This window comes from Microtus ochrogaster, chromosome 1 (assembly GCF_000317375.1).
Source record: "Microtus ochrogaster isolate Prairie Vole_2 chromosome 1, MicOch1.0, whole genome shotgun sequence".
Taxonomy (NCBI): Eukaryota; Metazoa; Chordata; class Mammalia; order Rodentia; family Cricetidae; genus Microtus; species Microtus ochrogaster.
Genome location: NC_022009.1, coordinates 112006956 through 112030019, shown reverse-complemented (window position 1 = coordinate 112030019; position 23064 = coordinate 112006956). Strand labels below are relative to the sequence as shown.

The 23064-nt window shown below is 44.6% G+C and overlaps 1 protein-coding gene across 1 annotated transcript in view; it reads right to left on the bottom strand.

The window, feature by feature from the left end:
• Nucleotides 1-15371: 15371 nt before the first annotated feature.
• Nucleotides 15372-23064, bottom strand: part of Lekr1 (leucine, glutamate and lysine rich 1) — a 127315-nt gene continuing 119622 nt past the window's right edge. Inside the window, exon 13 of the mRNA XM_026782331.1 lies at nucleotides 15372-17865. Within this exon, the coding sequence (XP_026638132.1) occupies nucleotides 17461-17865 (405 nt within the window). The 3' untranslated portion in view covers nucleotides 15372-17460. The remainder of the gene's footprint in view (nucleotides 17866-23064) is intronic.

Below are 23064 nucleotides of genomic sequence, written 5' to 3'. Positions count from 1 at the left end.
GTTTTTCCCATGGGTCACAATGCAATGACCTCACAGAAGAGCCCAAGAATGAGTTTGAAGAAGGGTACTTAGTTTGGAGTTACTGTTTGCACAGGCTCCGAGACGGTATGTGGTGCCTGGCATTTTCAGGAAGCACTTGTCTGTGTTTGTGTGTGTCCTCTGGAGGGGGGCCTAGGCCTTGCCCTCCACTATGATTTCAAAGAATGTTGGCACCTTTCACAGGCTAAGAATCACTGCTTGGGACCCTGTGAAGGTGATGTGTAATCGTAAACACCCAGTTCAACTATGACCACCAAGCCCTTTGGAAGCAAAAGGGACACGGAGGAGCACTCGCTGTGTGGGACACACAGAAAAAGAGAAAATGTGACTTTTGGCTTTCTACAGCACACAGCAGCTATCGGACTTGGCGTTAAATGAGAGCAGCGGCTGAAAACGGAAGGACAGCGCATCTGACCAGTTGGAAAACTTGGAAGGCTTGTAAAAGCAGGTACTAGGGATGGACCTCCGGAAGCGGGTGCCGACTGTGGACGACCTGGTACCAGGAGAGCAGGGAAGACATTCGTGGAGAAGGCCAGGTGTGGAGGATTTTCCCGATTGGTCTATGAGGCCCTCTCACAAGACACTGAGGATTACGAGGAAGCTGAGCTCAGGAGCAGATCTTCAGGCATGGTCCATCTCGAGTGTTCCTGTACCTTCACGCGCGCGAGTGTTCCTGTACCTTCACGCGTGCACGGACTAGTCTTGGTCCTTCATCCTTTGCTCCACCAGTGGGTCTGAGGGACTCGGCTAGTGAGGCATTGTGGGTAGCAGGAAATGACTTCCCGGGACTCACACGTTTAAGCAGGAGGCTCTTCATTCTTCCTGTGAGACTCACAGGCAGCCTCTCCCACTTCCATCACTGAAGTCCTTCAGGTTGACCTCATGGGACCACACCCCAAATCTAGTTACAACAGATGAGGCAAAGCCACAGAGAGTAAGAAACAAAAACTGGAAAAGCAAATTGTGTTCATTGTAGGGGAACTTTGCTAACGCCCTTACACTTCTTCTGTGATGGTGTGTGTGTGTGTGTGTGTGTGTGTGTGGTATGAGTGTGTGAGCGTGGTGTGTATGAGTGTGTGGGAGTGCAAGTGTGTGAGGGCATGTGTATATTTGTGTGTGTGTGTGAGTGTATGTGTGTATGTAAAGTATGAGTGTGTGAGTGCATGTGTTTATATGTGTTTGAGTGTGTGTGTGTGTGTGTGTGTGTGTGAGAGAGAGAGAGAGAGAGAGAAAGAGAGAGAGAGAGAGCTAGCTGTAATCCTTGCTGTGGAGAGAACTCCCTGAAGTTTTACCTAGACTCTGGCTCCCCTGACTGACAAGGCTACCCCTCCCCAGATCAGCAAGGTCCTCATTCAAACAAGTGCTGTCTCTTCAGATATAGTTTTTCTAATCTGTGGTTCCTAGATTTTTATACAGACACATAAAATCATGTTTATGTATATAAACACGAAAATAGAATCTAGCTGTCCAGGGAAACAAAGAAGACTAAGGAGAGGCAGGAGGGCTGAGCAGAGGGGAGGATGGCCTGGGGAAAAGAAGCTCATGTAGTCTATGTATAAAAATATGCCCCCACACAACAGTTTTTGTTAATAAGTTAGACTGTTTCTAGTAGAAATAATGTCACATAACTTCTGAAGGTAGCATATCCAAGGCTATGGAGGCTATTTGTTTCTTTAGTGATTATACTGAAGCTCTCAGTACAAGGAGCTGGTGTGTGGAGAGGAAAGGGCAGGTGTTCTGGCTGAGCGTCCCAGGTAGGTATGTGCCTTAGGTCAAGTAACCATCTTAGCAATGGATGCGTTTCAGCCCCTTGTCGTATGAGACCTCCTCAGCTGGACTCCAGACAACAAAGATCAGGGCTGAGCTGTTCTCACTGTATTCTATCCAATTTTCTGATCTACAGCTCTTCTGAATATTATAAAAGGATTGTTGTTGTATGCCACTCAGCCTGCGGTGCGTTTGCTAGTTGCTAATAGATACCAAAGAAATCTTCCTCCAACTTCATCACATTTCCCCCCATTAATCCTTCCACTCCTTCACACAATTCCAAGTCCTAACCAAAGGAATCACTCTGGATTCCCAACATCTCGCCTTCTGCCCCTAGCAGAGCTTGGCTTATCCTGTCCTTAGCAAAACAAAGAGTTCTTTAAGGGAAGCAACGAGTCATTTTCTGCTGCTCACCTCTTGGGCTGCATCTGCCATGATGAATCTAGTCAGTGGTTCCCTGTTCCCTTATCCCTGGGCTACTGAGATAGGGTACAAGAGAGTTGGAAACAGACTGCCAAATTTGGTGTAGAAGTTAAGTTCTCGTGGCGTTCTGGCAACTTCCATAGTCCTGAGCTACATCACAGTGGATATGCTGGCTAGTTTTTTTTTTTTTTTTTTTTTTTTTTTGTCAACTGTCACAAGCCAGAGTCATCTGGGAAAATGGGAACTCAACTGGTAATACACCTGTGGAATATTTTCTTGATTGATGATTGATGTGGGAGGGACCAGCTCACTGTGGGTGGTGTCACCTCTGGGTAAGTGGTCCAGCTATAAGAAAGCAGGATCAGCAAGTCATAAGGAGCAAGGTAGTGAGCAGTGTTTATCCATGACCTCTGCATCAGCTCCTGTCTCGAGGTTTGTGCTTGAGATCCTGCCCTGACTTCCCTTCACAGTGGACTGTTACCTGGGAGTGTAAGACAGAGCCTTTCATCCTCAAACAGTGTTACAGTGTTTTGTCACAGAAATAGAAACTCTTAGAGAGTGGGTCATACCTGACAAGTACAACAAAGGTCTTAGTTTGCTAAAGTTGCCAGAACAAAATACCACAGACCGGGAGGCATAAACGACAAAATTGATTTTCTCATAGTTCTGGGGGTTAGAAGTCTGAGATTGAGAGGCCAGCTGGTGTGGTATTTCCTGAGCCCTCTTTACCTGGCCTGGGCATGCTCTTTCCTCAGCCTGTGTGTATGTCTGGTGTTGTCTCATCGCTTAAGGACGTCAACCCTATTGGATTAGGGTTCTGTCCTTTGACCTCACTTAACTTTACCTCCTCAAAGGTTTCATTGTTAAATGTGGTCACATTGGGAGTTAATGTTCTAATATGTGGGTTTGGAGCGAGTCCCAATCCAGCCCATGGCATCAAGGGACACAGTGAATTCTTACTGTTTATCCTCTGTGCCTGAACATAAGACAGAAAGAGCCAGGTGGTGGTGGTGCACGCCTTTAATCTAAGCACTCGGGAGGCAGAAGCAGGAGGATCTCTCTGAGTTTGAGGCTAGCCTGGGTTAGTTCCAGGACAGGCTCCAAAGCTACATAGAGAAACTCCGTCTCAAGAAACCAAAAAAAAATTATAAATATATATTTTATGAATTTATATATTACAAATATATAAACATATATAATATAAACACACACACACACACACACACACACACACATATATATATATATATGTATAGAGCCCAGTCTTAAAACATTTTAGGGACTCATTTCCTTGCTCTCCATCCATCTTGGTCACTTGCAGTTGGGGACCATCCCACACTTAAGGAGGAAAGATGGTGGCCACAAAGAAGATAAGATGTCTCTGGAGTCAATCAAGTCTAGGCTGCAATTTTTTATAAAAAGAAGGAAGTACATGCTGAGGCACAAGCAGACGCTGAGGATCAGGAGCAGGGCAATCAAAAGCAGGCATCCTTGCCAGCAATCGGCCTCCTTTGAGGAAACCTGAAAGAGAAGGCTGTATGATGCTGGATAAAGTTGGTGTCCAGCATTATACAGAGGGAACAATAGTGAATGAGCATCCTGTGGGAAAGATGCTCTCTGGATATCGTGGACCTGGGTAACGCTGGTGTTGTCATAAACATGTCTGCACAATCCAGAGGAAAGCAAACCACGCAGAATTTTTAAAATAAAACTTGCAGGATTTTTTTTTAAAGAAACAAACAACACTCTTAATTCCATTCATAAACACTGTCCTGCCACCAGCCCCTTCCTTAGACGGCCCTTACTCTTCTGTCCCTTTAAACAGTGACCTGCTTAGGTGACGGAAGACAGTTGAAAGCTTGCCCCTCTCCACAGCCAAGGATGAGATTTCTGTGTAGGTGGTTTTATTTGATTTCCAACGCCCAAGGAGACCTCAGGCAAATCTTCATTGGTATCATTGTCAGCTCACAAACAGCTCTGATTGCTCTGCGATGCATGTGGATTACATATGTTCAGAGGTGGCCTTTGGCCACATGCTGTCATCACAGACAGACTCTGGAGGAAGTTGCTACAAGCAATCAAGGGTGGTTGGAGGAAGGGATGGAGCAGAATTCCCCTATTCTAATGGTAGAAATGTCCCTTCGTCACTTCACCTTTTACTGCTTTAGATGATATTCCCAGAGGGCGTGAAGGGGAATGGAGGGCAGAGTGAGCCATCGAGAGTGGGGATGAACTGATCTGGGAGTATGTTATGACCTTACCTACGGTTGCCGAAGGAAGGAAGGAAGGAAGGCACAGCGCAGATCTGCCCTCTGCTACTTAAAGCACACCTGGCTTGCAATTCGTGTTTCTTGGTGTCAGCTGGTCTTTTCACATCTTCTATCAAACCAGCCTCGTCCCTGTCCCTCCAACCCTTCCCTTTCAACACTTAGGGAATGAGAACCGTTTTGGGGTCTAATCTATTGTATCACCAGTGTGTGGTGCACAGGAATTAATCAACTCCCATCTCTGCTTAACATTACACATTTACACAACCACTGCCCTCCCAGTATGAAGCAGACCAATGTTAGATTAGACATTCTTTTTGTGAAAGTTTGTTTTTTCCTTGCTGGTTGCAACCAGGAAGAATTTCTTTCCAGTCTAAGAGGCTTCATCTACGCTCAGCCCTATAAAGTCCTTAAGCATTTTATCTTCCTTGATAAATATCCTCTTTGATGGTATCCATTTAAAGAAGAGAAAACAACTCCCGGGACCCGAGAATCTCCAGGTAGAAAGGATGAACCCAAGTTATACTTTCTTCATTCATTTTAGAATGTTCTTTTCTCTGCTGCTTCACTTCAGAAACGATAGATAATTGCCAATCTCTTGGTGGAGACCTCCAAATGCCGTGTACCGCACCCCCGTGTCTGCGCTCAGTGCGCTATTACCCAGTTCGCGAGCTTCGGGCAAGGGTCTGGAGGTTAAAATATGCAAACACACACAGACAGAGAGAACGCGACATGGGTCATCCTTGAATTCCCCAAGAATGCCCTCTTTATTGTGTTCAGGGGCAGATACATAGAGATAGCCACGCCCCAGCCAAACCCACCAGAAACCACTCTCCTGCCATCAGGAACTCCTGAAGGGCTCGTGCTCAGAGCAGCTGTAGGCACTCAGATCAGGGGATTACAAGAAATTCAGGATCTGGGGTCTCACTGCTCCCAATAGATAATTACTGTCTTTATGAGTCATAGCCATAGCCCAGCACTTGCCAGAAAAGCAAAAACTATTTTCCCCATGTCACCTTACAGGGTGACGTTTGTTGTCTTCAAGCAGTTGCTGGTGTTCACTCATTTGCCAGAATGACTGCACCGAGGCTCTAAAAGCCAGAGTGATCATGAAGAACAAGGACTGAAGACGTTTCCAAACGCCAGCACACAAAGATGGCAGCATGAACTTGATAAACTCAGGTTTCACGCCTTTTAAATTGCTCAGAGGTTAATAAAGGCAATTCTGCTTCTCTCCAGCCCAACAGAGCAACAGATGCGGTTGTTCTGAGGTGTTTTCCTTCAAATGCAGTCACTTCAGTGTTGGTCTGGGTGGACCAAGGAATGTCGATATGTCAATATTACCGGCCTAAGCTTAAAAGGAAAGTTCACATCGTGATACAATAATCTCCAGCGTATGAAAGGGCAGGGGTGTGATGATAAAGCTTCTCGCCTTAATTGCCATATAAAGTGACAAAGATCAAAATATTATTGATCTACAGATGACAAATGAATGCTGATCTCCAAGCCAGAAAAAGATAGATCATTCTTCTCAACGAATTCGGCGGCTGTTATAATTCATTACTCATTTTTTTTCTTCTTTCTTTCTTTCTTTCTTTCTTTCTTTCTTTCTTCCTTTCTTTCTTTCTTTCTTTCTTCTTTCTTTTTCTGTTTTTAGAGGCAGTGCTTCTCTGTGTAACAGCCCTGGCTGTACTGGAGCTTGCTTTGTCGTGAACTCACAGAGACCCACTTGCCTCTACCTACCTAGTGTTGGGATTAGAAGCGTGTGCCACCACTGCCTCGCTACTGATTTTTTCTGTATCCTTTCCAGTCTCCACTGTGGACTGGGGATTGACAGAGCATATCCTCTCCCATTGAGCATATCCTTAGCCTTATATCTGCTTTGTTTACTTCTATTTTTAAAGTTTTTTTTTTTTTAAGTGGATGTGTGTGTGCAAGTACCCATAGAGGCCAGAAAAGGTGTCAGATCCCCCTGAGCTGGTACTACAGGGAGTTGTGAGCTACCTAATATGGGTGCTGGGAACTTAATTTAGGTTCTTTAGAAGAGCAGGAAGCTCTCAACCATTGATCTATCTCTCCAGCCTTTAAAAAAAATCATTGCCAATTTCACACATGTGATGAATTGTGTTTTCTTTCACCCCTTTACCTCATCCCTCTTCCTCTTGCTGAAATCATTCTGCTGAACACATTCATTTTTTTTTCCCTGTGTGACCCTCGGAGTTTAAATAGGACTGCCTGCATGAGAATGGATGGGAGCTTTGTTTTGTTTTGTTGTTATGACTATGGGCAACTTACCAGTGGTTTCAACACTAAAGAAAGTGACAGTCTTTCTTTCAGTCACCATTAACTTTCAGGTGGAGGTGGGGCCTCCTGGGCCCTTTCTGCTTCCTTGATGAAATGATGGATTTAATCTTGCAATGGCCTGCTGAGCTTGTGAGTGCATCAACCGTGGCCATGGCGTATCCAGAAGACAGTTTTGAATCAGTCCTTCTCAACTGCTGACTCTTACAATCTAGAAAGACTGTAATAGTCAGATAGATGTCCTTCTCTTCTGCAGTGTTCCCTGAGCCTCAGAAGAAGGTGGTAGTGCCAACATAGATGTCCCATTTAGGGCCAGGCACTCCATTTTCTGTACTTCTTCCAATTGTTTTTAGAGACAGTCCACAGCAAAAAGCAGCTTCTCTGAAGAAAGCTGAGGGTTGCACTAATCTATACACAAGGATAAAGGTAAATATTTAGAATGTATTTCCAGCTAGCAAAGCACCAATAGTAGATTCCTTTTTGGAACCTGTGACCACCCAACCACAGGTTATAGTTCCACTGGTTATAGGCCAGTTCCAAATAATGAGGTCCCTTTTGTGGAGGGGCTTAGATTCAAGTAGGAAGTGAGTGGTTACTCCCATAACATCTGTGCCACTATTGCACCCATGGGCATGCCTTTCCAGGCTGCTCATCATTGTAGCTCACAACTAGGTAAGCCTGTTGATGAATGCTTCTGGAGCAGCCTCCAAAGTACTTGCCATAAATGTGAAAGCTCTCTAGAAGGGAGAAAGATTCCACTTCCACTTGGATTCTCCATATCCTGTGGCTGACTATGTGTGGCATCTTCAGCAATAAAGTCTTACCATCAAGTTTTGCTTGGTTGATAGGCAACCCAAAACAGTGTAATTCATTTTATTACTTTGGGGGGGGGCATTGAACGCTCTTTGACAAACAACAACAACAATAAAAAAACCCTCAAAGGGAGCTATTGCACACCTGGCGCTGAAATTTTTGCTTAAAGTCTTATGGCTTCTGGGAGAAGCATTATCTCCCTATATGGGAGCATTGTTTAGAAACAGATATGAAAGTACAGGACCTAAAGATTTAATATAGTTAATCATTTTTTTAAAGAAATATGAAGACTACAGTATTTCATTTTTATAGGATATAAATAACTTTCTATAGGACCCCCTAGAGGATTTTAAGCTTCTTTCCAGGTCTGTCTACACTCTCTTTTGCTTCATAACGCATTCTCCACACTTTTGAAGCTGGCTTTATTGCCCTTTGTTGAATCTTTGCCCTGAGATGAGGCTGAACTTCTTTGTCATCAGACAGAGCACAGTGATGGTGTTCAGATTGTTTTGGGATAAAGAACACAGTCTGTTTTCAGACACTTGGAGGACCACATAACATGCAGAACATACTGCCATTCCCTATCTGTACTGCCTCGTCTCCTAGGCCAAGGGTTGCCGCTTATAAGCTGTGCTAGGTCTAGAGGGTTGATTAGCTTCTCTGTGCCTCTCTCCCCTCACCTGTAGAAGTAAGCTAATACAGCTAGTTCCTAGGGCTTTGGTGACGAGGAAGTGGCATGCATTTCAAACCTCTGAACGTCTTCTGTCCTTTGTAACTATATTAGTTGTTACTGATTTTGTTAATCCTGTAATGGTTGGGACCACCCCGCCACAAAGGGCTGCACACTTGGGACTTCTTTGTTTGTTCTATTCAGTCTTCTGGTGCTATACTCTGGAAAGTTCCCTTGTCCAGGCTGTGACACCTTTGGTCCCCTTTCTCTGTCCACTGCCACTCCCATAAGCCATCTTAAGGAACTGCCATGCCAGCATATTCTGAGCAAAGTAGCCTTGGCATCTCGAGGGCCAGACTCGTGTGGCAAAACAAAGGGGTCTGAATTCTTGCTGTTGTCTTGTTGTCTGCCTGCTGTGAGTGTCTGACCCTTTCCCTTTTCGTGATCAGGTTTTAAACGGTGAACGGAAGACAGCTGCTGCCCCTAGACCTGTTAGCCAGATGTCTTGCCATTTACACTGGAAATCCAATTCTGCTTTAAAACTTCGAGAACAAAGCAGGAGACATAGCCTGAAGCCTGTGGAGACGGCCCTTCCACTAGGAGGGAGGGCCCCGGGCCTTTTCATTCATGTCTTTTTGATAATCAAGGAAAATCCCTCGGTGACCTGTGGGGACACTCTGATCCTAGTCTGAGTGGGCCAGAGGAGTCTAATAGGCCCATCTTTGATACATTTAGATAAGTTGGGAGACTGGAGGCTGAATTATCCCCTGGAGAGTGCAAGGACGAAGGAGGATGGCTGAGACAAAACTCTTGCCACTTTCCCTGGACATTCAGAGCTGTCATGCAGAGGTCAATGGTGAGACCATGGCATCAAGCTTAGAAGATGAGTTTCTGGTTCACCTTTAATTGCTGGACTTCAACAGTACATTGACACACTCTTGTCTTCATTACATGGTGAGCTGCTTTCATACTATTAAGGTCAGAAGAGACCTTTAATAAATATAATATAGTTCATAAAGATTTGGGACTGAAGTGCAGTCAGGGTGTGGCTCAGGTGGGCACATGTCTTGAGACCCAGTGAGATGCTTTGTCCTGTGCCCTAGCAACAGCATGCTGTCTTCATTCCAAGGAGGGCAGGGATGGTTGCAGGAGCCCTAGGTATCTGAGGACCACGGCAATTAAGGGCATGTCTGTGAAGTTAAAGTCAGGCTATTTAGAAGATCAGCACTGAGAAACATCTACTGTACACAAGTGCCATTGAAATGCATTGGGCAATTGAAAACCTTCAGTAGTTTGAAAGTTAATTGCTATGGGATTAGTTCAGTGGCAAAGCACTTCACCTAGGTCCAATCCTTGATAGAAGAAAAAAAATATGATTAAAAAAACCACTTTTAAAGGCCTTAAACTATACTGAAATCCTAAACTATGACACCAGAACCTTTAAGTTTCTGCTCTGTGTACTATATTCAGAGTATGAATGGAATAAATTTTCTTTTGTTCCAAGGTGATTTGTAAAAATAAGAATTTAATGACAGTAACTATTGTTGGCTTAGAACTCATGTTCTAAGCTATGTAGGCCACAAAGAACTTCAGACTCTCTAACCTTCGATCCAATTTTCATTGGATGTACTTCTCTCCCTATTGTGAGCAGCTGTATTTCCCGCTTCCTTGAGAGGTGTGTCCTAAGAGTCTGTAAGTCCATAGGCTTGATTGGCTGTGGGGTCTCCCTGACTAAAAGCATTACTGGGAGGGACTTCCACAGGCCTGTGCTTACAGAAACACACAGGGACAATATCAGCACTTCCTTTCATTGCTTCTTTGGTTATCTAGGAATCAAGGTCCTATGAGTCAGGGGAAACGCCCATGGCCCCTGACACTACTGCGTGGTAGCAGGTTGAGGGAAGGCAGAACAGCCTCCATACTGGATTGCGGGTCTTGGGGCCCTAACCAGGTCTAATGTTGAGTGTGTACAGGATTCTGGCCTGGTCACCAGTCCTCAGATTGCAGTATGAGCACACGCAGGGCTTTTGCTGTCTCCCTGTACAGACATTCCTGTTGACTGATGGATAGGGTAGACATTTGAGATTTTGGTCTATGTTGGAATTTCCTGCGTTCAGATTCAAGGTAAAGTACAGAGGTGGGAACAAACCAACCCTGGACACTATGATTATCCTCCCTTATACCCTGTGCTCAAATGTATGATTATGGCAGTTTCATTAAAGCAAAGCAAAAGTGCCAATAGTAAGAAAAGTTGATATTGTCTCCTCCTGCAATACACTTTTATAAGGACTCTACTTGGTGTCTGTGCCTGGGATACAAATTAGATATAAGGAATCTTTAAATACTAGATGCAGTAGATGCAAGTATCACCAATTCTTTTAAGCATAATTCAAATTTATAAATTATGAGCATTTATTGATATACTTTCATTAATATATTACAGATATTCCAGAGAAAAGTTTTCAAAATGCTGATTTTCCCCCACCAGTTAATAAATAATAATAATAAATAATTCTCACATGATGTTCCATGCATGTGATCCCCGAAGTTGGAAGGCTGGGGTAGGAAGATAATGTGTTCAGGGCTAGCCTGTGCTACACAGCAGAACTTGTCTCAAAATAACTAATTCTCTATATACAGGCCAGTCACTCACTATTTTTTTTTCCTGTAAATGTCTCCCTTCCTTTCCCCTCCTGTTTTTCTGATGTCATTATAGTGTTTGTGAGACAGGGTCTCACAGTTCAGACTGACCAATAACTCATGATGTAGTCCAGGCTGGCCTTGAACTCACCATCCTCCTGCTTCGACTTCTCAACTGCTAAGATTATGGGCATAGAATATCATCCCTAGATACATTTTGATTTTCCATTACATAAGGAAAGGGATACTATCAGACACACCACGAAAGTGCTGAGTGCCATTCAGACAATGCAGGGAGCAAAACAATTGGTGTGCAAGCCCGAGGACCAGTGTCCCCAGTGGAAGCTGACAACTGGACCCCAAAGTTGCCCTTTGACCTCTGCTCACACGCCATGGCGCTTGCACGCTCACATATGCTCATCAAACAGCTGCACACACTAAAGTTTAAAAAGCAAATGAACTACTAGTAATACATAATTTTCACAATTCATAATTATTCATTAATAGATATTTATGTTATCTTAAGGTTGATAGGGCAATAATGACTATCACACCAGCTCAAACCAGAGAATCTGCAGAAAGTTAGATATGTATTTTTAGTAACTTAATATGGTAGGGAGTTCAAGAAAGGTTTTGCAGTCATAAAAATTCATAAAGCTAAAAATTTTCTAAGTGCCAACATTTATAACATTCTGGCTATTTGTAAAACACTCAAAACACCTACTTAAATTATTTAAGATTCTAACCTAAATATGCATAAGAGGTACATAGTTTTTTTCCCTTGTTAATCTAGGGAACATTAGCAAATGTTATGATTGAGTCTGGAGGGAACACGTGGGTTAGGCCTATGGCCAGGGCTGTTAAAGTGGTGGATTTTTTTTTCTCTAACTCATCAAAAGTACATATCTCAGTTTTTATATTAAGTATTGTATACTGCATGGAAAAAGAAAATGATTCCTGTCTCGATCCTTGCGACCCAGGCTTAAACCTCGAATACATTATTTTAAAGTCCGGCCATAGGGAGTGGAAAGTTGATGACTCCAGGTTTTCAGAAACCCAGCTTTCAGCCAGGGAAAAGAAGAAGTCACTTGCATCTTGGCAGTGACCTTAATTCCCTAGAAACTTAAGGCTTTGGATAGAAAATTATGCCTGGAGAACTCATTTGCTTCAAGAAGGCAGAAGACAGAGAGATTTCTCTAGATTAATGTGCTAGGCCGCATTGAGCTCACTTGGGAGACGGAGACAGCGCTGGCAGCGAGGCAGGGACAGATGCTCACATCTTCAGCAAATAAATCCACTGCCAGTCTTAATCCTCCACCTTAGAAAAGCATCTACACTGCTTCAAAACCCTGAATTAGACTTGTCTAATCGTTGGGTTTGAATTACCTAACTATGAGAAGTATTTTTAACTTTACCTATAAGTGCACGCACTCCCATCAGCACTAAACACGCTAATAGGAGATATCAAACTTGTAAGTGGCAAATGAAGTCAATCTGTCTCATTATTTTTACAGTGATCAATGGATTGACTGAGAGGATCTCTATATGCAGCCCTGGCTGGCTTTGAACTTGTAGTGATCCTCCTGCCTCTACCTCCCTGGGGCTGTAATCACAGGTGTGTGCTACCCTGCCTGGCTTCTTCCATTCTTTTCTGGCCTGGAGATATGGCTCAGCAGAAGAGCTGCGAAGAAAAGCAGAAGAGAAAAACCAGTCTCCAGGTGTTTGCAGGCGCCCTTGCACAGCGTGCACGATGGCGGGAAGAAAGAAGAAAGGACAGCATATCCAAAGACAACGGCTCTCCCCGTGTATCGCCAAATGAGCTTACGATGCTCATGGCAAGTGCGTTTAACGTCTCATTGTGTTATCCAGATTTGTGAGACTGCGAATCTGGACTGAATTCTATTTAGCTGATGTTAATTCTGTCTTTAAAACATATTAATCCAGGTGAAATGCCACAAGTTAGTTTTCCATTTAATGTGATTCAGAACTAATTCCTGGACAAATAAATTTTACACTGTTTACTTCATCACCTGGGAAAATGTCCAGAGTCTCAGAAGACAATAAGCATCACCATTACAAAAATAAACAGAGTTTCAGATACATGCTACTCTGAGTTTAGAGTTTAAGATTATTCAACGAGCTGCCAATGATTAAAACCAAAATGCCTCTATTGGATTAAAACAATGAAACCTCCAGTTTTTCTCAGGCTCGTGGAGGTTTTAGAGTTTTAGGAATGAGTATTGATTTTCTTTATCCACTAGTTTTCCTGGAGTGTTATGGATTCACAATCAATGGCCACGTAAGAAAATCTTAATGCACTGGAAATGGGTGTTAAATGGGTCAGTGTGGTGCATGGTGGTGGTAGGGTGTCCTCATTGCCCCATGTCTTCTCTTAGGCAGAGGAACTAAACACAGCAAGGCCATTGTCTGCCTTGTGCTAAGCAATGTGGAATACCCCACTGTGAGCAACAGACTCACCCCTTAAAGCAAATGCAAACCACTTCAGGCTGGGGTTAGAGATCAGCGATGGAAATCTTAGCGTGTACAAGGACAGGGGGTGGGGATCCAAGGGGGGGAGAGGAAGGGAGGGCCGGGGAGAGGAGAGGGGAGAGGAGCAGAGGGGATGGAGGGGAAGGAAGGGGAGAGGAGAGGAAGCTGAAGGAGAGGGATAGTAGCAGGCTTGGGTGTGAGGTGAGGAATTCTGCGTTTCTTACACTCTGCCAGCAGATGCTGATCTTGCTGGAAGGGCTGACTTTGAGTAGGAAAAAGCTGGCCCACTGGTCATACTCTTTGTCTGGAAATGAGATGGGTAAGCCAGGAGTTGAAGCCCAGGGTCTTCCATTCCGTCGGATGTTACACAGTTATGCAAATAGAAAGCTAATTAACTAAGTGAACGATTATCTGGACCAGGTGATGTTATTAGGTCTCTTCAGTACTGCAAAGTGTGAAGATTTTAAGATAACCCTTACTTTACTTGGAGCATTTTCTTTTATATTTCCCTTCATGCAGTGAAAATCAGATTTTATTATACAGTTATCACTCCAGAATCACCCTGTGTAGCTGTAGTTACATTCTCTGAGTCAAGACATGATTATTTCTGTTTCGTGTCCACTTATCTCTTCCTCCACAGTTCCTACAGCCTTTTCAGATCCGCGTGCTCCTGTAAGGGGCATTCTATGTGCAGTAGTTTGTGGGTCATGTGATTCCCAAATGAAACATAGCTCCCACTAGTTCACATTATTCTTAAATAGAGACGATCCTCCAATTAGAGCCATGCCCATCAAATGCAGTCTTGCCAATGTGTCAAAGGCTGGTAACAGTTTCAGATTGCAGTTAGCGGGAGGAAAAAAAATCCCTTCCCTGCCCTGAATAGAATTTTAATCTAACACCTATTCCTTATTCCCAGCACCAATATCTTCATTAGAACTTCATTAGTTTGCCCGGACCACTCACTGTCTGCCAGCTGCTGCTGCATCCTCCAGTCTCCCCACCCCACATCACCCCAGCACAGCCCTGCCAGGGCAAAGCTCCTCATTTTCAGAAAAACACGTGGCATGTCCAGCTAACAGCACACACTGGCCCTTAGTCAACACCTTCGTGCAGTGAGATCAGCCTATCAGGTTTCTATGATTCCCACGTCTGTTTATGCATTTCTTCTGACTGGTCTACCTTTTTCTGTACAATTCTGCTCCTCTTTTTAAAGTCTTGCTGTATATACTGATTTTTTTGAAGCATTCCTGATTCCCCTACTAAGATTCATCCACCTTGCTCTCAACATTTTACTCAGCACCTCCCATGTGTATGATGTCCACAAATGCTTTATTCTTGGCCCCTACTATATAATTCTTGAGGACTGATAATATGTCTTTTTTTTTAAGCTCTCACAATTTCTTTTTAAAATGAAAGTCTCCATATCTGTTGAAAAAACAAGTAAGTGGGTAGCTTTAGGGTTAACCTGTAACTCAAGATGCTCAGAAACCTCAGAAATCTGAAATTATTTATTATTTTAAAATTATTTGATTACTTTCTGTGCACGGGTGTTTTGTCAGGACACCTGTGTGTGTGCCACCTGTGTGCAGTGCCCACGGAAGTGAGAAGAGGGCATCAGGTCCAGACGGAGTTACAGATGATTGAGCTGCCATACGGATGACAGGAACCAAACCAGGGTTCTCTCTGCACGAGCAGCAAGAGCTCTTAGTCACTGAACCATGTCTCCAGCCCCTCACTACCTTCTTAATATTCATGATACTCTTTCAAGCCAAGAGTTCATCACCAGGAAAATCAAGGAGATGGGTTTTTAACCTCTAGTGTCTTGTGACACTTTTAAGGATTTCTTTCTTCAAATACATAGATATGCCCATAGCTCAATCTGCACTATTCAGATGGTGTAGGCTAAACTAAATGTAATTACCATTTTTCTGTCTATCCATCTATGTGTCTGATACCTTTGTAGCATATAACACAACCGTGTGACAGACAATGGTTCCATTCTGAGTTCCGGACAGTCATCACAAAGCAAGAGTGTATCAACAAACTAAGAAGCCAGGTTTTGCAATGGCGGTCTTTACATCTGTAGAAAAGCTTGCATGTGACTTTCCTTACTGACCCACATTCACGGTAAAAATAAAGAAACTCATTGTATGCCTGGGGCTCTTGCAATGAGAGCTGAGATTGCAAAACAGCGAGCAAGCGTGTCTCACCTGATGGTAGAGATTATCGCCCAAGATGCTCTGGGCCTTTGCGGGCTTTACCGTCTACCTTATGTTACAGTATTTATAATTCAACGTGCAAACAAAGTTCAGAACCAGGAGATCTAGTGAACCGGTCCCTGCCACATTATACAGGATGATACCGAGGAAGGGAAACACCCACTAATATTTCTTATTTTAATAGGTGCATATTTGCATTAGCATTCGCTAGAAGCCCTAGAATTAGCAAAGGACACTTGTTACTTTGCAGTCATTTTACCCTGAATCAACTTTCCTTCTCACACACAAAGTGAGGGGACTTACAAAAGGACAAATATTAACTGCAGGGTGGGTGGAGCTGGCAACAATCATGATGGAGGCTTGGGAAGACGCCTTTAGGGCTGGGAGGACTGGGATTGAGTGACAGTGTTCTGGTTCAACTCCCGTCTCGAAGTATACTCCTTCAGTCCACCCTCCAGTCACGCTTCTATGCTGCTGGGCTCTCCTGAAGAATGACAACCTCTGCGAGACAACGGGAAGTATCCTGATCCTAAAGAAAGACTCCTACCTAAAATAGTCAGGAAACCGGGGCACCTGGTGTGGACTTATGCTGTGGTTAAAACCCTCTAGCAAGCCTCAGAAAGACGGGAGGTAACTTTGATTGTGTTTAGTCAGGGTATTCTCTTAGGCAGTGGGGAGGCTGCCAGGTACCTATGGCCTCTCTCACCAATATTGCAGCAAATGTGATAATTGAGCGTGCCACAGTCACACGTGTTACTGCTTTCCCCGGAGGAGAAGGGGGAAGCTGGATGTCCATGTTTCAGCAGGCAGAGGGGCTAAGTTGGTTTTCACTCCCCCCAACATAAAGACAAAATCCCATGGAGAAGACAGATGAGCACAGCCCTAGGTATGGACAGCAACATGAGCGGGTAGCTTTAAGATGACTTCAAAGAGCAGATCTTGTTCTACAGTCTCACCCTGAGAACAGAAACTGTAATCGGTTACCCATTTCTCAGGGTAATCAATTTTGAATCCAAATTAGCCTTCTGTTCTTTTTACCAGGAGATCTTGTGTTAGTTCTCTTCCCCGTGACTGGAGAATCGAAGTTCAATAGAACTCAGCTATGTGCCAGAATCCTTCAATGCAGAAAATAGCCATCAAGAAACACTTTCATGCCTTCTGCTTTCTGAAACGATAGTCAGAATCTGACCAAACCACTTTTCCCTGAATGGGAGTAGCCATCCTTCTGTAGCAGGCCCCCTGCCTCATGGTGGGTGGTATCCTGCAGGCTGTCAATCACGACTTCTGGACCCAGCCTACAAAGCCATCCATACCCAGGTAGATCGAGGGAGAGGAACATTGGGTGATGTTAGCTCTGCGAGGATTTGAAAGAAGTACTTTGGAAATTCAGGACTTCCTTTTCTATTTGAAATACTTATTACATCTATGCAGTTTAATAACCAAATGAACAAATGCCAATAACACCAATATAATCTACTTTGCTTTGTGGAGATGATCTGCTTGCTAAGGAAAGAAAGCAGGAAGGGAGGGGGAGGATGGAAGACAGGAAATGACCGAGGGAGAAAGAAAAACCCACTAGGGTGAGAAGCCTAAAAGACCAGGGTCGCAGAGCGTACAATACATTCATGAGCATGGAAATCAGCCCTCTGGAATACCGACTTCATTGTCTGTTGCCATTTCCAAAGCCTTTTGAAAGTTCCTAGCTTTTTACAGCCCTTGTTAAATATATCTACAGACACGTTATGTTTCCGGGCACCCAGTTACAGCGAGCCTCTGGCAGGCTATGAAAGGGTGTGTACACCGTGGACAGAACTGCTCCTGGCTCCGGTCATCACTGCTGACTCAGCCTCCGGCTAAGGATGGCGGACAATCTCCGCCGGGTCTCATTCACCGAAGATGTTCTGCCCCTGGGAGGATGTGACTGGGGAAGGGCGGGCAGTCCGGAGCTGCTGACCTTCTTGAGCTTATCTGGGCTTGGGGAAGCTGTGGGTTTTGGCAGTCCGCGCAGGCTGGGCGGGTTGGTGCCTCGTCCACAGTTCTGCCTCGCACTGCTTTGTTGGCGGTGATTGCTGACTGCGGTGGCAGGGTAGGTTAGGGTGCCCTTGTTGAGGGAACACCGTAAGCTTCCTCCACTCCTCCTGAGCTCCAGGAGCTGTTCTCTGGCTTGACTCAAAGCCTCTGTCAGTTCAAAGCGTTCTTCACACTCTCTCCGCACCGTTTCCTGGAGAAAAGTGTTCTGGAAAAGAGATGAAGAAAAAGCAGCCCTGGCTTTAAACAGTTTATGTAAGTGACGAGTTCCTGACAGTTTAAATCAGATTGAGCTGAAGGTCGGAGGCTGTATTCTCTGTCTCTTTACTACACTGCCACGCGTGAAAGGGAAGGGAGGAAAAGTGTGTGAGGCTGGAGAGAAGGCTGACAGAATGTTTAGTTCAAGCCTTGCCATTTGTGAGTGAGGTGGGGTCCCCGCTCAGGGTTCTGTGGGTGATATGGAAGGACTGGGGCAAAAACCCAGGCCCGCCAAGGCTGACATCAGTGGGATTTCAACTTCCTTGCCTCATGTCTGATAGCCACTAACTATTATCTGTAAAGTCTTCACATGTTACTGTATAATGAGAGCACAGCCCAATCCATGAAGCAAACTGGTAAAATCATGAGATTGAGAAGAATAACAATATAGCAACCACAGTGGTTAAATAGCAATACTAGTTATTTCTCAGATGCTTTCCAGAGAACTTAAACATACAGATCATGCGTCATTCTGTAGGATAATCTCCCCCAATAAAGAACACGGTCTTCTTTTAATTCCAGCAGAAATCTCCCATTAGGTTGGTGTAAGCGGTGCTGGATAGCCTGCATTAGTTCACATCACTGCACTGTGAAGACTACCTGAGGTAATTACCTTTGTGTTGGGCCCTGAAGAGGGTGGCAGCTCACAGCAGGAGGGCATGGTACAACCAGTCAGGAAGGACTGCCAGGACCCCGCACACCTCCAGTGATGCCCACAAGGCCAACATCTGAAAGGCCCCAACACTTCCCAACAGCATCATCTGGGGACTAATCCTTTAACATGGGGGCTGGGGAGATCCTCAATGTCCAAACTATAGCACAGCCTCCTACTGAAGAGACTTGCAGCCTCATGAGATTGGCCAGAACTGGCTTCTGTGAATCTAACGGAAGAGCAGATGCTATGAGTGTTCAATAAGGATGGGATTTTGGATAGGATTGTCTGTAGAAAATGCAATCTCACACAGTAGGGATATATTGAGGCAGATGTAAGCAATATGATTGGATGAGAGATTCTTTCTTTCTTTTTTTCTTTCTGTCTTTCTTTCTTTCTTCCTTTCTTTCTTTCTTCCTTTCTGTCTGTCTGTCTGTCTGTCTGTCTGTCTAGCTGAGGAATTCTCCATTTTCACATATGGAGTTCATCACAGTTCCCTCAAAAGCCATAGTAAACATTGGGTCTTGGATCTTCCCAGTGTCCAGATACCACAAAATGTCATCCTCAGGCATAATGCGGCCATTGTAATCAGAGCAGCTGTGGTCTCCCACAGTAGACACTAACACAGGAGGGCTCCTGACATTTCCTCAGAGGAGTGAGAAAGGAAGGTCATCAGATGCCCACCTGAGATTCCATCCACTCCCTTTCTCTCCTGCTCACTCCACTCGCTATAAATAATTCTGCTCTAGATGCCCACGGGCTCAGGAGGTGCTGGAGTATACCGTAGGGGAAGGTTAACTGAAGTGTGTGTGTGTGTGTGTGTGTGTGTGTGTGTGTGTTTGCGATGCTTTTAGGAGGTCGTCACCCACACTGGAGTAGGACTTTATGAAGAGGCAGCTGTTTTGGGGTTACCTATGCTCCTGCTAATGACACCACACCCGTGTTCCTGTAAGTAAGCCCAATAGAACCATGGTTCAGCAAGCTGGGTTTGATCAGTCATTGGTGGCCTGTCTAAGGTGTATAGGTGTTTGTTCATGAAAAGGGTTGCTGCACCTGGCATTGCAGGCCAACGGATCTGTAAATGGGGAGAGGGCTAGGGAGATGGTTCAGTTACTATGTGGTTGTCAAGCAATCGTGAGGACTTGAACTCAGTTTTCCACAACACCCATGGAAAAAGTCAGGGATGGCAAAACATGTCTCGAATCCTAGTTCTGAGAAGGCTAAGGCAGGAGGATTGCTAGGAGTTTTGGGGCCAGCTGGTCTGCCTAAACTGGTGACATGCAGGTTCAGTGAGACATCCTGTCTCAGAAAGTAAGGGGTAGAGCGATGGAGAAAGACACCCAGCATTGACTTCTGGACCAGTTGACTGCCACATGTGCATGTACTTACACACACACAGGACGAAAAGTCAGTCGTTCAATGTCGTGTCTTAAAAACAGACACATTTGCATTGATAGCGACCTAGGAATTATCAATCAGGTTAGCCTGTAGAAATAGCCAAGGCATTTCCAAGTCCGACTCTTAGTGGAAAACACCCTCCCTGTGGGTCTACTGACTAATCTGCCATCAGCGGAACTAAATAAGAACTCAGCAGGCTAAGCTGCATCTTCCTGTATTTGAGTTTCTCGTGATTATGGGCAGAACTTTACCGAGTTACAAATTTCGTAATTAAAATACAATTTGGGCTGAGAATGGAGGTGCATACCTCTAATCCAAGCACCAGGGAGGCAGAGGCAGGCAGACCTCTGTGAGTTCGAGGACAGCCATGAGTACATAGAAAGACCCTGTCCTCAAAAAAACCTAAACCAACGACAACAAAAAGACTATGGAACAGTTCCAGATCAACGCAGTAACTTTTATTAAAGCCATTAGAATGCCGGGGTCAAAGGTCCTCATTTATATTTATATTACACACACATGTGATCCCCACTCATGTCTATTTTTTAAGGTGTTGGTCAATTATTTGCTTCTGCTAGTTTTTGGTTTTTAGAGCAATTGGAAACTACTGGCATGTAGGCTTTGTCGTCTGGCCCTCATTAACTCCACCTGAATACTGGTTGGAAGTCGGGGTCGGGGAAATATTAAGCTGCTTACAAGAAAGATTAATAAGGTGCTGTGTTAGGGCCATCACATTTCCTGCTCTTGATATATTTACCAAAAAATGTTTTTAAAAAAGGACACAGAAGTGAAGGTTGGTTACATAACTCGCAGAGAACCACTCCGCCTTGGAGTGATAGAGCCCAGCCACCTCCTAGCCCTGTGCCTGTGTCTGCATGAGGAGTCTGTTTCATCATGGCAAGCATACACTTGCCATTTCATGTCTAGGATGTCAAGGTGCTGAAAACTTGGACATTTCCATCTGATTTTTTCAAGATTCTAAACTCTAATGCTCTAACCTTTCTTTCGAAAAGAAAGAGTTCATGACATTATTTATCTATTTACAGTATTTATCTAGATATACAGTGCTATTTGTCTATACGCATCATTTGCCTATATATACAGTAAGCTGGCAAACGTGTAGAAGTAACCAAATTTAAGTGGGTTTCAATGAACTAGTATAAAATACTCCTGCTTAAGAAAATCATAAGAGTCATAAGAGTTTTTTTGAAGCATGGAAAACTAAGGATAGCAATGAGCACTGAGGCAAGCAAGCTAGCGGCACAAAGGACAGGCATAACAACACGAAAAGATGAAGCAATGCGTTGATGAGCGGAGCTCGCGTTAAAGAGAAATAAAACTCAACCGATCCACTGAACATGACTCTGAGCCTCTAAAAAAGTCACACTCTACAGAAGACACACCCAGGGCAGGTCCCTTCAAAACTGGCTTCAAGCAAGTGGCTGCAGGGAAGGAAAGGGTAGGGTGAACGGAAAGACGTCCCCCAAGAGCAGGTGCACATGGAGCGTGGTGCCAGCAGGCTCCAGGCTGTGCCCTCCAGCCAGGGAGGGCTGAACCAGCCATCGGGTTCACAGACTGCACCCTCCAACTCCTGCTGGACACACTCCAGCCGACAGGAAGATCAGGGGTGGGGGCAGGGAGAGGCCAGCCCTCAGCAACTCATCCCACAAGGTTATTAGCCTTCGGAACAAAGGATTAATTCTCTTCCTATTATTTCCCAAGCCAGGAGGACCTCTGAACTGAAAACAGGATCCACAGTTGGGAATTTCATCTGGGCCAAACCACTGTGGTTTTGCGGATATTCTTAAGCGGATATCCTAACACCTTCATTTTCTCTGCTGCCGTCACAACTACTCCCCCAGCTGACACTACAACTCAGCTTTGTCCACAGGTAGCTTAGGTGTTATAATTTACGCAGTCATGGTGTACAATAAGGAAACAGACATTAGGAAGTTGCTATTTCAGGAGTGGAGTGGGCCAGCACGATGACGGACATGTGGATGTAGTCAGTCAGTAGCCATTAGCGGAAAATTCCATCATATGTGAAAAGAAGCCCGACCTCTGGTTGGCTATATTGTTTTCAGCAATTAGGCAAGAAGTCTGGGCTGTGCAGACTTTTTTTATTTGCTTGCTTTGTTTTGGGGATAGGGTCTCACTATGCATTTCTAGCTGGCCTGGAACTCGCTGTGTAGACCAGGCTGGCCTATGTCTTGCAGAGATCCTCCTGCCTCTGCCTCCCGAGTGCTGGGACTAAAACGGTGTGCACTAGTATGCCTGGCTCTAGCAGACTTTTAATATTCATGTTTACTGAGGGACACGAAAAAATGCAGAAGATAGACTATGCTTCATGGCGCTGAAAATTACAAGTAAACACGAAAACAATCAATGAAGCCAGCATCCTTTACCTGTCCTAGACAGGATTATCTTGGGCCACACTTTACCATCACATGGTAAAAGAATATCATGTGGAAGTCAAAATGAAATGGCAGGCACCAAGTAAAAGAAGGAAAAAGGGGGTTTCCAAGCAGAGGCAGCAGCAGGAGAGACACAGCCAGGCATGGCACACGGCTGCTGGGAGCCACAGCTTGTAAACACAGAAGAGCCCAGCACTGAGGGAGGAGGAGGCGAGCAAGTCAGATGAGGTGAACTTTGGCAGCGAGTTATCACTGGAGCCTTTACTTGGCTCTGAGAGGGCCAGCTGGTTCATGGGAAGAGCTTTCAAGCAGGGCACTGGCACAATCACACTGGCATGAAAGGAAGCTCTCTCTGCCAGCTTTGTGAACGACGTCGTGCGGGGAGGTGGGGGACAAAGCTGGAGACAGAGAACAGCAGGGGCTCAAAGTTTTCATGAAGGGTTAGTGTGGCCTAAGGAGGGAGAAATTACTGTGCCACCCGTTGTTGCTGGGCACTGTCTACAGCTACCTCAAAACTCTCAGATAAAGGTTACTTCAATTGGACTTAAAATAATCGATTGCTTAATTGTACTCCCACAGAGCAGGCTAGTATAAAATTGAAAATGTAAATTAGCTCACCCTCTACTTAACTTTCTAATATTAGAAGTGGCCAGTTCCCACTTCTTGAGAACGTGAGAGTGGCTGG